Consider the following 14,096-nt stretch of genomic DNA (forward strand, 5'->3'; position numbering starts at 1 on the left):
CCCCACGTGGGGCGCTGCCATCCCGGAAGTGAAGGGGTCGGGGACAAAAGGCAGCGTCGCGCCGTGTCCCACCCCCCCCGGGCCCCGCCGCCACCCCCCTCCCCCGCCGCCAACCGGCGGCGGGGGAGGGGGGTGGCGACGGGGCCCGGCGAGCACGTGGGCGCGCGCCGTGAGGGGGGAGGGGGCCCCGCGCGCGCGCGCGCGCGCGCGCGCGGGCCGCGGCCGATGTAAACATTCCACAAAAGGGCTCCCCGGAGAGGGGGCGGGGCCTCGTCGTCAGAGGCGGGGTCAGTCTCGCCGCGTGGGCGGGCTCCCCGCCGTGACGGTCGCGCTGCCCGCTCCCCGGTTGGCCGGCGCTTTTCGCCCCTCGCCAATGGGGCGGCGGAAGAGGCGGGACGGGGGCGGGGCGCGCTGCTTCTACGGACATTTTTCTTCGGCGGTCGCTCTCCCCCCCCCCCCCCCCCCGCCTTCCCTCCCTTCCTCTCCACATCCCCTTCCTGGGGGCCGCGGCCAATAGGGGCGGGCGAGGTGGGCGGGACCAAGGCGGCGATTGGCCGCGGAGCTGACGGGCGTGTGGCGCGTCCAATGGGCGTTCGGGGCTCCCCCCCTGCGCGGGGAGGGGCGGGATTTCCCGGGGAACAGAGAAGCGGGCAGCGCTCCGCCGCGGCGGCCGAGAGACGGTTACTCCATCTTACCCCCCCCCGCCCCGCCGAGCCCCCCCCCCCCTCCGCCCGGGGCCCCGGCGCCGCCCCCGCCCGCCCGCCCCCCCCCCTCCGGGAGGAGGGGTGCGGGGACCCCCCCCCCCCACCTCACCGCACCGGGGACAGCCCGCCCCCGCCGCCCGCCCGGGAGGGGCCCGCCGCGGCCCCGCCGCCCCCTGACCCTGAGGGAGACTCGGCCGCTGCCAGGGCCCGCTTCGAGGTAAGGGGGGTGGGGGGGCGGACGGGAGGGAGGGGGTCGCCAGGCCCGGTGCCGGCCCCCTCCGGCGATCCGTAGGGGGCGGGGCCTGGCGCCGGTGCCGCGCGCGGTGGCGGGGGGGCGGGAGGAGGAGGAGGGGGGCGGCGGGGGGGGGTGGGCCGGTGCCCGCGGCGCGGCTCCCCGGGGAGCCCCGGCCCGCGCGGACGGGCGCGCGTCCTCCCGCCCCGCCCCGCCGGGCGCGAGGGGGTGTCCCGGCCCCGGCATGGCGGGAGCGGCGGGCGGAGCGTGCGGCGGCCGCTGGGCGCGCTGCGAGGCGGGCGCCTCCCTCCGCCCCTCCTCCCGCCCTCCGCCCGGTGCCGCTCCCGGGCTGCGGCGGGACCGCCCCCCGCCAGCTCTCCCCCGCATTGCACGCCCCCGGTACCGGCCGCATTGCGCGTTGGATCCTCCGCCGGGCCCCCCCCCCCCCCCCCCAGCGGGGAGCTCCTCCCCACGCTGCCCGGCCGGGGCCCGGGGGGGAGGCCGCGGGGCTGCTCCGGTGTCCCCCGCCCGCCCCAACTTCCCGGCGAAGTTGCCGCTAGGAAGCGTTTCGCCGCTCCGTAGCCGCCCGGCGGGGGCCCGGCCCGCCGCCCCTCGTACCCCTCCAGGGGCTCGTACCCCGTCCAGTGCCTCCCGCTTCCCACGGGACCGATCCCCGCTCCCCGTGTTCCCTCCGGAGCAGCACCCGGGATCGCCGAGGCATCCGCCGTCGCTTCTCGGAGCCCCTGTTGCAATTTTTCAGCTCAATACCGCAGCGATCCGTAAGGACCTGTTGGAGCAACGCGTAGATCTATGGAAACCGGAGAGCTCCTCTTGCACGCGTTAATTTGGAAGCGTTTTTCATAGCGAGCTGGCATCCTTTTTCACGCGTCCTCGCTGCACGGTGTTGTGCCTTGAACTTGTCGGAGACTTGCGCTTGATGTTTCAGCCCCGGTTTTTAATTCTTCAGACTGCTGTAACATCCATAGAAACTACGTTAGGTTTTTTTTCCCAGGACTGCAGGAGGCCGGCTGTGGGGTTCGGATAGCGTTAAAAATACGAGCATGCTTGGTGTCGTCTACTTGGCTAAATACTGTCTTTTCTATGTTTTCTGGCCCAGGCTCAGAATGAGTTTTTATAGTCGTTGTTTCTGCAAATAACACGTGTGTTGGTGCACTGATGGAAAGGGTACATCCCAGAAGAAATGCATTTATTTGCACCGCTAAAACGATACAAAACTAAAAAAATAATTTGTTTAAAATAGCACTGGGACAAGTGATCGAAGGCACCTTGAGCTGTGCGTGGATTTTTAATCTCGCACGCTGTCCAGAGGAATCAAAACCTGGTTGGTGCGCCAACGTGTAGCTTAGGGATCACCTAACAGCTTACGTTTCTTTTCTAACTTGTTGCTTTTATATTCATCGGTCGTGCTAAAAGGTGTGGGGTCAGTAGTGGGGAATGCCCACCTTATTTCAGTACGGCTCTATCTGCACTTCAGTCTTCTGGTCCTAACTCGTAATTTTTTTTTTTTTTTTTAAATACAGTGTCAAAGAGGTACACATTGTTCTAAAATATTGTGCCATTAATACTATATAATAAAATGGCACCTTATGTTAACATAGTAATTTTAAAACACCGGTAGAATTCCTTCATCGCATGAAAGTGCCTGGACAGCCTAGTGTCAGCCTGTGCTGAACCTCTGGGAACAGAAAACCACTTTTAGAGTCTTTTCTTCCCTGCCCAGGTGAAGTTAGCAGTTTTCAGGCCAGTGCACTCTTTGCAAAAGGAAGCCGTGCTTTCTCACCTCGAAGTATCTCGCCCCTCGTCCCTTCCACCTTCACCTACATGGTCTTGGCGTGAACTTGTTTGAAAAGCTTCAACGTGGTAGTTCACCCAATAAAATGGCAGTAATTTGGTAAAGTTTGGGGAAACTCCGGGTGATTTAAACTGCTTTTGGAAGCAGGGTGGGAAGGGGGATGCTCTCCCCGCCCCAGCCCGGGGGAGCCCTCCACGCAGGCTCCTGGCACGTGTTGGCTTTGGAGCCGGGAGCATCGTGTTGGAATTGGCAGGCGGATCATCTACGTTTCCAGGATTTATGAATCGTTTTCTGTCCAGATTGCTGTTCTGGTCTTCTCCAGCATTGGAAAGCTTTTATGGCTGTTCAAGCTGGAACAGAAAAGAGAGTCCCGTAATAGCTGTCATTTCAGCCTGTTAGGTGGGGGGGTGCGCTTTTGGGGACGTGCTGCTTTTTTCCAACTCTTGTGAGGTCTTCTCTCTTTTGGGTTTGTTTTTTTTTTTAAATTAAAAAAAAAGTATTTTGATAATTCTCTCTGTGTGTGGGGAAAGTGTACTCAGGAAACTGGGCAAAACGATGCTAACCTCTGTATTGAGTGTAAAGCTCGGTTTGGATCGTCTCTTTGCAGGGGAGTTTAACACCCAGGCCGTTTGCTGCTTTGACAAAGCACAGATCATTGCCATACCAACTTGTTACCCATCTGAACGGAGATGAATGGGGTTTACTCTTGTCCCCTCTGCCTCGTGGTGGGTTCTGGCATGTAATCCGCAGGCTGTCACCGTGTCACCTTGCAGAAAACTCTCCTAACTGGTCCAAAAGCTTTGCATACTGCTTTTCCAGCACCTTTTTCTTTTGGATACTTCTCATTTCATTTTGGAATGACTCTCCAGTCATGGATGCGCCTCTCTGCACAGCACCCCTCTGCGGCGGGGCCAGGGGCTTATTCCCACGTTACAGGCAAGGGATCCGGGCTGTGTGGCACTGTGCGAAAAATATACCAGTGACTGCTGAACAAGCTGGGTCATGTTCTGGAAGTCGTGTGGCTGGGTTAGTGCACAGACAGCAGTGCTGCCGGAACCTGAGCCGGCTGCTTTCTAGCAGGCACCATGATACACGGTGTTGGAATCCTATGGGGGACTTGTCCCGCAGGACATCTGTGATGGCTCCAGGGTTGGAGCCACCCCTCTGGGGTCCAGAGCCATAGCAGAGACTTATGTTTGCTGCTCCTGAGTTTTGAGTCCTTTCTCCCTCAAAAGGAAACCTTTTAAAAAGCTCCCGCATGCATTAAGCATGTCATCGGCAGCTATGTGATTTCCCTGCCCTTTTTCAGAAGGGTCCTCAGTCTGCAGGGACCAAAATCCTCTCTAGTAGCACTTTCACAACTGGTTCGTGAAGACAGTGTTTATCTGCAGGCGTGTTGTGGTTCCAACAGGTGCCAAGGAAGCAGACCGTCCCGATTTGCTTTCTTCCTATTCTTTATTTGCCTTTTTCTTTTTGCTTTTGATTCTGACACCTGTTTAACAGCTGATCTCCAATGCCAGAAGACCCTGCTTATCTGATTGGAAAACCTGAAATACAAAAAATGCCAATTTTTGAGATCTTACTTGGTAAAAAGCTGGGGAGCAGAGCTGCCGCAGGAGAGGCAGTTGGGCGAGGGAAGAGGAGGGTACCTGGGCTCTCTTGCCTTCATTGCTCCTGTAGAGGAGTGAGCAGGCAGGAGGGGAGCCGGGTGTGAGGAGGGAGCTGTGCAGTGCTCTACCAGCTGAATCTAGCCTTGTCCCCGCTTTGTTCCTTCTCTTTCTGTGTCAGCGCTGCTGCTCCTCTCCCCTCTGTGATACCAGAGGGGAAGGGATGCGCTCCACTTATGTTTATCGGTCCCGGTGGCTTACGTGAGGCAGATGGATGGGAAAATCCTCTGACAAGGTTGGTGGGGTAGAATTTCATAATTCTGGTGGTGTTACTGAGATACAGCATACCTTTTTAAAATTTTTTTCTTGCTTTACCGGCCAACGATCCTGCGTGCATTTGTGGTATGTCTGCGTGATGCACTCTACCTGTAGCACTAAGCAAAGCTGGTGAGCTGAAAGGTGGCACGCGTGGAAGGATCAGAGGTGTGTTCCTCTGAGGAGGAACCTCGGAGGGGTGTCCTTTCCCTGAGAAGGGGAACACTAAAAACCTCTGAAAATTTAAAAAAAAAAAAGTATGTAGTTTTCATCCTCCTGTAGGCAGAATGTAGTGTACTCTAACTGAAGGTAAAAGATAGTTTGGGTAGAAATTATGCTAGGGAAAGGGGATGCAATTCTCCATGGACTGCATAGAGTGGGACTCAGTCTGTTCAGTTATTGCTAAGCTCTCCTACATGCCTTGGGTTAATGCTTTTAATGAAAGAAAGCACCTGAAGTTCGTGACTTGCTTTCAGTCTTGTGCAGTCCTTGTTGTATTTTTGGGGCTTTTTTTTTTCACCCCCAAATTAAGATTACAGATGATGCAATTTGAATTGGGCCTTTCTAAGTCTTAGCATCAAAGTTCTGTAAGGGGATGCCAGAGGTGTGTGCTACATTTGTGAGAAGGCAACATAAAATAAGCTTTGTACTGTTTGCAGTGTTGCCTCAGTGGAGGGTGGCTAGCTGATACAAGTCTGACACTGATAATTGCAATTGTGTATTTATCCTTGAAACACCTTTCCACGTTAGCTGGGTTTTGCCGTCAGCAAGGGTGCTGAGAGAAATCAGTTGTCACTGAGGGTGGAAGTGAGTGGAACTGCCCCTTTGAGCAGCAGACTTCAGCTAAATCAGTTTAAAATGACATGTCTAGTCTTGGGTTTCATCACAGCCTTTCTTCCTTATCGGCCGTCTGGCATGCTGTAGGAGGGGTAGGACTTGCTGTGCAACAGATCTCTCCAGCTTTTGAATGGGGAAGATACTTGGGAGAGGCCAGGTGAAGATCAGCAGGACTCAGTGAGGAAATGAATGCACTTTGGGAGCATTCAGCATCATATTTTCTTCTGCAAGATGCAGACCAGTTTCTGCTATGGTGCTGGTTTGCTTGCCCCTCAGTGCTTTTCCCCTCTCTGTAGAGTTCTGGTGCTGGTGGATGCACAGAGTTAACATCACTAGTCTTCATCTAGGTACAGCAGAGTATCGAGATCATCTCTCTGCTAGGATTAAAAAAGCCTGTGAATTAGTAATCTTTAAGTGGTGGTCTGCTGTGAGCCACTCTTACACGGCGGATGCAGACCCTAAGTAGGAGTTTAGCAAGGTGTTATCTAGGAAGATTGATTATTGCCTATAACATTGACTCTCTCTCTCTCTCTCGAATATAATATGAAATTTTAAAGTTGAAGCAGGTACAGTGGAAGCAGCATCCAAGCTCAGTTAGCGAAGGTGAGGGGAATTCAGAGGGAAAAAGAACCTAGAAAAGCTTTAATTTTCACTAAACAGAAGCTTTAATGTCGACCACACAGCAAACTAGGTTTCTGGAAGATTGTTCGCTTGGTCTGCAAGAATTGGGAGCTTCAAAAACTGATGTTCGTGCTGCTGGTGTGTATGTGGTAATGTATCCTCAGTGCTACAACGATTCCTATGGCCTCACAGGCTGAGATGTTTGGTGGCTCTACGGGGAAAAAAGCTTCTCAGTCAGCCTAAGGTGGCGTTTGAATCCTCATAAGGGCACGTGAGTCTTCCAGCCATCTTCTGTCCTCAAACAGCCTCTGCTTTAAAGGTTGGTTAGTCCATCCAAAGCAACAAGTGTGGAGTGTTGCTTTGGGTGGTGAGACAAAAGGGTGGGACACGTAACAGCCGCCACACCACATACACACCATGTATACATATTTGTATTTATATATATGTACACACACACACACACACACACCCCTTATCACAGACAGTGTGTTAAGCCTGCTGGAACCGTTTCACTTTTTTATAGCAAATCACATGTGAATTTTTCTTGAGAATATTCCTGATTTGTGGATATTACGTGTACATGTCTGCAAATCAGCAGCTCTTGGGTGTTCCTGTAGGGAGGGAAAGCTGTGGCACCATTGAGAGAGTAAGGGGTGAACCAACCTCAGAGATCAAAAGAAAGTGGAAGGACTGGCTGGGGTACCAGTGTTTAGAGCAGAAGGGTATCCAAATTTGTGAGTGGGTTATAAATAGATGCCACCAAAGCTTTGCCCAGACTTTACTCATGCAGTCAGCCATTGTCATGCAAAATCCTGGCTAGCATTGCTCGGTTTAGTCCCAGTCCTATTAGCATAAAACTGTACGTTTCTACAAAGCTAAATGCGGGCTGTGCTTGAAGGGAGTAGCTCGAAGTTAACCTGCCTAGCTCTTTATTTGTCAGCAGAGACCAGCTGAATGAAAAGACAACCAATGCAGGCACCATTAGCAAAATGAGCTCCTGGAGTGTGCTCCTCTGCTTTCTGAGTATATGCTGGAGGTCAGACCTACTTAGGATTTGTAACTTGTAAATAAGATCCAGTTAGCAAGCTTTCTCCTTTACTTGGGTTGAGGAGTCGTCCTCTGCCTCTGCCAGCTGTCTTCTACCTGCCGGGTGCTTTGGGGAACCTGATAAGGGACTCTCTTCTGCGAGGTTAACCTTGAAGAGCAACTCCAAAAAGAAATGAAGTCATCTTCCTTCTTGTCCTACCCCCTCCAAGTGAAAGGAGAGACTGGTAAAGAGGGACATGGAGGGGAAGACACTTTGTTGCACAAAGCCTGTGTTTTCGAGCCTGCGCTGATCTATTCTGAACCTCTGTGCTGCTGGTTCCTGTTTACATATTTGATGTGCACTGAGATATTGGTGAATGATCTTTGGGTTCTCTGGTTAATGATGGATTTAGACTGTGAAGAGCAGTCCTGACTTGGTAGATGAGAATTGGCTTAGTTGGCTCTTGTACCATTATTCCGGGGCAGCTTTGTTCCTTCTTGTTTATCTCTGTGTCCATGTTAGCAATGAATGTGTTTAACTGTGCTGGAACTGAAAAGGAATTGCTTTGGAGAGGTCCTGAGGAATTAGAGGCTGAAGCGGGTGGATTTCACATCAAACATCTTAATAAGTTGCATATGCTTTTGAGCATCCAGTGGTTTGATGAACAGCAGATAACATCTCAAGGATGACAATCGATGCATAGAAAACAGCATTGGAATTTGCTTGCAGAAAAGAGTAGGTGAGTATTTCAATCAGAGTGAAGAATTCATGACACTTTTAGGAGTGGGACAGTGGCAAAATGACCTGTCAGAGTTGAAGTGAAATGAATTTGCATAAAGACAACTTAGAGTATGGCAGGAACCCGCCTGCACGTTGGAGAAGAAAAATACAGCACAGTAAGTGGGAGAGGTGCTGATCAGTGCTTGCCTGCATCCCTGGCAGGCATGTAGGATGCCAGCCACGGTGCCTGCTAGCACTGTTCCGCTTTGCACTCTTCAGCTTGGTGCTGGTGAGTGGGGCCAGGATGCTGAGAGAACCATGGCTGTGTGGCATATGGTATCCAAAGTACTTCTGGTGTAGTGGGTTGATGGGTTTCACTGAGGTTATGCATGTCTTATGTGTATTAAATGGAGAACGCTTTACTTTGGGGTTTTGTAAGTGATTTCAAAATCTGACTATGCATCCTGCTTTTTGCCGCCTCCTTCCCCCCTTCCTCCCACATTTTTAAAGCATCTCTCACAGCTGGCTGTCATCCTACCTGCACTGTCCAGGAGGGGTTTTTTTCTGCTTTCAATGTAGGCAACTTTGTCCAGGCTGTGTGTAGGTAATGCACCCTCCCCCAGTCGTTTGTGTTCAAATACTGCATTCAATGAGCTTTGCATTGCTCAGGGTCTGCGTGTGCTTAAGATGCCCATGCTAGCACCATCCTTTAAGTGAGATTGAAGAAATCATTAACTTTTAAGCAGAGTATTTTATTTCCAACAATAAGGCTGTATTTTTTGTGATAAAACACAACTGCATATTTCATGCAGAAAGCTGAATCTCAATTCTACTTTCCTATCTTAAGATATCGGTAACCTAAATGAATAGACAGAAACTTGCCCTGCCCGCTCTTGGTGAACTTAGCGTCCATGGTGCTGGCAGAGAGCAATGAATCAATTGAGTTTGTTAATTGGTCTGTTTTTAACAGGTTTTGTAGTGCTTCCCGAGCATGAGTTCAGAATGAAGCGGCGATTGGATGAGCAGGAGTCACCCGTGTATGCGTCGCAGCAGAGACGTATCACCAGCAGCACCGAAGCTTTTCAACACCAGCACCGCGTGCTTGCCCCGGCACCTCCGGTCTATGAAGCGGTTTCGGAGACCATGCAGTCTGCCACGGGGATTCAGTACTCAGTAACTCCCAGCTACCAGGTGCGTGCGCTCGTCCCTTAGCTGCATCTCGGGGGATCAGCTGTGGTCCTTCTGTGTGACCAGCCAGCACTGTGTCATTTCACGGTAGAATTCTGTATTTGAGACAAGGTTTATTTTAGTAACCAGGGCTTCCTAAAGAAAAACCAACATTGGACAATGTGCTGATCATACCTCTCATTTTAAGCACTTGCTTTAAGGCTATCGGCTTCATTCCTGTTCAGAGCTACCTGAACAAGTGTGGTGTCATTTGGCTTTTTTGAACACGATTCCTGTAATGATTCTCTCAGATCATGGTCTCTGAATCCTAGAGGCAAATGTATGCAGGCCTTTTTCTCCATTTTTCTTTTCTTCACCGGGAAAAGTTTCTTCTTATGGTTGCTCTGTCACAGGCATATGATATCTTGGGTGATCTTAAGCTTAACAGACTGGATCGGATCAGCATTTAGATAGACGCTTTCAGAAAAATTGAGAAGTTTCAGAAAACATTACCCCAGAGTCATTAGGTGGCACTCTTCCCTCTCTTGCCTCCTTTGCAAAGAGCTGTCAGCTGGGGAGAGGAAAAAATGTGCTTTGAGTGCACTGGAGATACCTTGCAGTGAAAGACCAGGGAAAGTCTGTTCCTGCGTTACTTGTCTTTGCCATGTTTTTGGTGTGTTGCATCTTCCATGTTTGTGTTGCTGGTGAGCTGCTGTCCCTGTCTAGAACCTAATTTTACACACAGCTTCTTCCTTACTTCTGCAGAAGGGGTGTTCACGCTGGTAGTAGCAGCTGCAGAGCTGAAGAGCCTGCAGGCAGACACTTGCAGGGACTGGAAGAGAGTGTGTTTATGCTGGCAGTCCTTTCTAAAAAGAACTTGGATGGACCAGGAACCAAATAGTTTCTTGTTCATGAGAAGGATTAAAAAAGTATATCCCATCTAAAAGAGGCTTAAATGGAAAACTAAGTTTGTGTAAAATGAAAAGTAATTTACATTTAAAAAAAATTTTTAAAGGCTCTTTTAATGGATTTTCCAAATTGAAACCTTTCTGATTTAATGTATGAAGGAGACATGAAAAGTGCATGCCTTCTGTTCCTGTCCCTGTTTTTCTAGGGGAGATACCAAGTTGAGTTTTCCCCTGAGTGAGGTGGTGCCAGAGAGACACAATTTGACTTCTAGTACCCAAACTGAATGGCAAGAGCGTAGAAGCTCATAAAGATTCATTCATTCAGATTATTGCTTGTGACACGTAAGTGTCGTAGAGAAAAGAGAGAACCTTGACTCTGTCAGACTAAAAATCCCATTTTATGTCCCTTTTGCCAGTCTTTATGTTAATGTTAGTGACCAGACAGCCAGTGAGTCTGCAGGCTGGGGAGAGCCTGTGTTTGTAACATGTTTGCAGAGAGGGCTCTCTTATATTTGGAGTACAGGATGAGAGTTGTCTTGTTTCGTGTTTAGGTCTCTCTAGGTCATTGTTGAAGAAAACAAAAGATATTTTTTGAGTGAGGTTGTTAGCAGTCAAGGTTAAAGGTCAAACTGACTGTGTTCTGCTTCCTTAAAATTTTACTTGTATACCTGGGTCCGGGAAGACTGATCTTGCTCTCTGCCTGTGCAGCGAGCAGAGGTGGCCGCGAAGCTGTAGCCATATGTGATGTCCTCTTTGCCTTGCCAGGTGTCAGCCGTGCCGCAGAGCTCAGGCAGCCATGGGCCAGCCATCGCAGCTGTCCACAGCGGCCACCACCACACCGCACCGGTGCAGCCTCACGGGAGCCAGGTGGTGCAGAGCCACACTCACCCCACCCCGCCTGCCGTGCCTGTGCAGGGCCAGCAGCAGTTCCAGAGGCTCAAGGTAACGCTGAGCATTGCTGCCTTAAGTAAACTAACCTCTGCCTAAATCCTTGGGCAACTGGGGGCCTTTTTCTATTCGGTCTGTAGGGGAGGCCTCCCTGCGAAGCCAGCTGGTGACCTCCTAAAAGCTTTCTTGTCAAGGCTTAGATGCTTCTGTTTGGAAGACTATTGAATGCAGAAAGGGACTTCTCTTTCTGCTGAAACCCTGTTGTTTCAAATACCGTAATAAAAAATTGACTTGCTAAGAAGAGATTGGGGGCAGGGAGGAAAAGGAAGAAGTATTGCTCAGAGTATTTGTATGAATGGGTTAAATTACCAAAACATTTGGTGCTTTTCTGAACACATGTCATATGTGGGTGGTTGTGTGGGAGTAATTTGGGAGTAAGGAAGGCTCTATTCTCGGATTATGTGCTGTAAAATCCTTAAAAAAAGAGAAAACTCCACCAAAAATAACCCCTTTAAGTAGCTACATTTGGTTCAGCTCTAGCAAGAAGGCACATATAATATATGAACTGATGCCTGTTACTTGGTCTCTTCCAAATATGGTGCAAGTCTCTTCTAGTTTTGGTGGAACCTGTTGCCTTGTTGGGCAAGAGGCCCTTTCTTTTTGCTGAATGTAGGACACTTGATTTCTAGAGACCTCTGAAAATGGTTTCAAAATGTGTGGAAATTTCTCCCAGTGAAATCGATGGTAAATCCTCTGCTGATGTGAGATTGGGGCTACATGTAATAGTCTTTCTTCCTTTGCTGCTGTTTAATTTCAGACAAAAGAGAGATCCTGTGTGTAGCTCTTGCAGCTGATGAGCATGTGGCCTGCCTGTCAGAGGTGATAGGGACACAAAGAGCTCTCGCTTTAAGCTGTGGCTGTTCTTTCAATGCATCTGAAAATTGGATGTTGGTACATGAACAGTTCATAAACTTCTTGCTGTTTGAGGTGTAAAACAATTTACCGCCCACAGTTGCCATTTTCGAAATCCTTATATGTTGAACTGAAATGTCTGGCTTTTTGAAAAAAGTGCAAGCGCGTACCTGGCAGACATCTACTACACTGAATATGTCATTTCCACTTTCTGCTTATTCTTAGACTACCATAATAATTTCCACATATGAATGCAGGAAAAATACTCAGTCTAGTTCTGTTTATCCTAGCAGTCACTTCAGTGATGGTAAATTTGGAGTATGGGGTTTTTTTTCCCCTCTAATTTTGCTGATCCATGTTGCTTTTTTTCCTTTTTGTTTCTTTTTGGTACGGTTTTACCTTGTGAGCCAGGAGTGGGGAGTGAGTATTTCCTATTCAAATGGTGCTGGTAGTACACTAACCAGGCTCATGATCTTTTGCTTCTTAATCCCCTGCCCAGGCTCAGGGCTACCAGCTGTGTTTTCAAATAACGTGTGTTTTGCAGAACAATGGGAGGTGAAATAAACTCTTCTTTGCTAATATAACCTGTCTTCTGTCTCCAGGTGGAGGATGCATTGTCTTATCTTGACCAGGTGAAGCTGCAGTTTGGTAGCCAGCCACAGGTCTACAATGACTTCTTGGATATTATGAAGGAATTTAAATCTCAGAGGTAATAAGCTGCATTTTGCTTCTTCCTTCCAGGTTAGAAAGAGTGTATGTGGGCATGGGAACACAGAGCAGGAGCTGAATTCTGTCCTTCCACGTGCAGAGTAACACCTCTAGCAGTAGTGTAAAAGCAGTTGTGTGCTTTCTTTCCTGAAAGTTAAATGCATGCCTTCATTTTTACTAAATCTCTGCATAGAGTGGGAGTTCACAAGTTCAGCCTTGATAGCTGATTCATCTGGCTGTCTGGTTGTCTGCCCATTAATAATGGTCAGATTTAGGACTAGATCTCAGAGATATAAAATGCTGTCTGGGCTAACAAAATAATTCTAATGTCATTCTTAAGTTCAGTGGTGTATTTAGAGGAATCAGTTTTCATTGTTTCACAGGTTAGAGGTGTAAGGTAAAAATTCTAATGGAAAATTCTTGGGTGGAGAGCTTGGCGTACCACTGAAAGGGTCTTCAAGGATCATGATGTTTTGATCTTTTCCTTCTTCAGTATTGACACTCCAGGAGTGATCAGCCGTGTATCGCAGCTCTTCAAGGGCCACCCAGACTTGATCATGGGTTTCAATACCTTCTTGCCGCCTGGTTACAAGATTGAGGTGCAGACGAATGATATGGTGAATGTGACAACACCAGGGCAGGTTCACCAGATCCCCACTCACGGCTTGCAGCCACAGCCACAGCCCCAGCCGCAGCATCAGTCGCAGCCTTCAGCGCAATCAACCCCAACACCAGCACAGCCAGCGCCGCAGCCACCGCCTGCCAAAATCAGTAAGGTAAGAGACTTTGAATGACATACACTGATAACACGGGGATCCTGCTGCCTCCAGCTGAAACTGGTATGGAGCTAGAGAGCAAAAAAGGAGCTTCCACACTGCTTTTTCATAGTATTTGTGAACCTGCATGTGTTGTGCTTCTGCTGGATTAGTTTTTCCTTTTCAAACTTCAAGATGTGTCCTAGTTGACAATAATTCAAATAAGCCACATTAAGGGTTTGGAAAGGCCTTGTTGCAGTGGGGCCTGAAAGCAGTGGGGAACTGAAAGTTGCTCAGAGCGTCTGGTAAAATGTGCACGTGTTATTCAGGGTGTGATCCTGCAGCCCCAGGAAAAAGGCCCCTGAAATGCGTTTGACTTTGCAATAAGGGCTTCCTAGTTAAAGCACTGGGCACATGTTGAACTGCCTGCTTTTGTGTATATTGTCTCAGAATAACTGAAGTCCCAATAAATTCCCCATAAAACAGAAGCTGTGATAAAGATGTTGCTCTTGGTGTGAAAGGGTGCATGTGGTTTGAAATGCTTGGGGCAATTAAGTCTTTAGAAGAGCTTGATTATTAGTTATTTGGTAGATTCTGCATTGCTTGAAGTCTTGTTTTCAGATTGGATGTTTTTTGTACAAGAGGTCTAGTTCAGCCATCAGCTCGATGGGTGCAGGAGTTACTGGCAAAATGTAAAGTGCAAGAGTTCAGGCAAGATGACCATGATGTTGCCTTTAGGTATCGGTTCATGCGCCTGAAACTGAGACCTTTCAGTATCAAAGAATTCAACTTTCTGCTTTAGATATAATCCAGATGCTACTGTCCAACAGATGTATTGTATGTGATTCAAAACAGAATAGGATAATATAACAGGCACTCAGG

General features: G+C 49.4%; 1 protein-coding gene across 1 annotated transcript in view; it reads left to right on the forward strand.

The window, feature by feature from the left end:
- The first annotated feature begins 894 nt into the window (after positions 1 to 894).
- Positions 895 to 14,096, forward strand: part of SIN3A (SIN3 transcription regulator family member A) — a 34,314-nt gene continuing 21,112 nt past the window's right edge. The window contains exons 1-5 of the mRNA XM_075713767.1: positions 895 to 921; positions 8,847 to 9,067; positions 10,717 to 10,893; positions 12,354 to 12,460; positions 12,953 to 13,235. Of these exons, the coding sequence (XP_075569882.1) occupies positions 8,879 to 9,067; positions 10,717 to 10,893; positions 12,354 to 12,460; positions 12,953 to 13,235 (756 nt within the window). The 5' untranslated portion in view covers positions 895 to 921; positions 8,847 to 8,878. The remainder of the gene's footprint in view (positions 922 to 8,846; positions 9,068 to 10,716; positions 10,894 to 12,353; positions 12,461 to 12,952; positions 13,236 to 14,096) is intronic.

Source organism: Pelecanus crispus, chromosome 7 (genome assembly GCF_030463565.1).
Source record: "Pelecanus crispus isolate bPelCri1 chromosome 7, bPelCri1.pri, whole genome shotgun sequence".
NCBI lineage: Eukaryota > Metazoa > Chordata > Aves > Pelecaniformes > Pelecanidae > Pelecanus > Pelecanus crispus.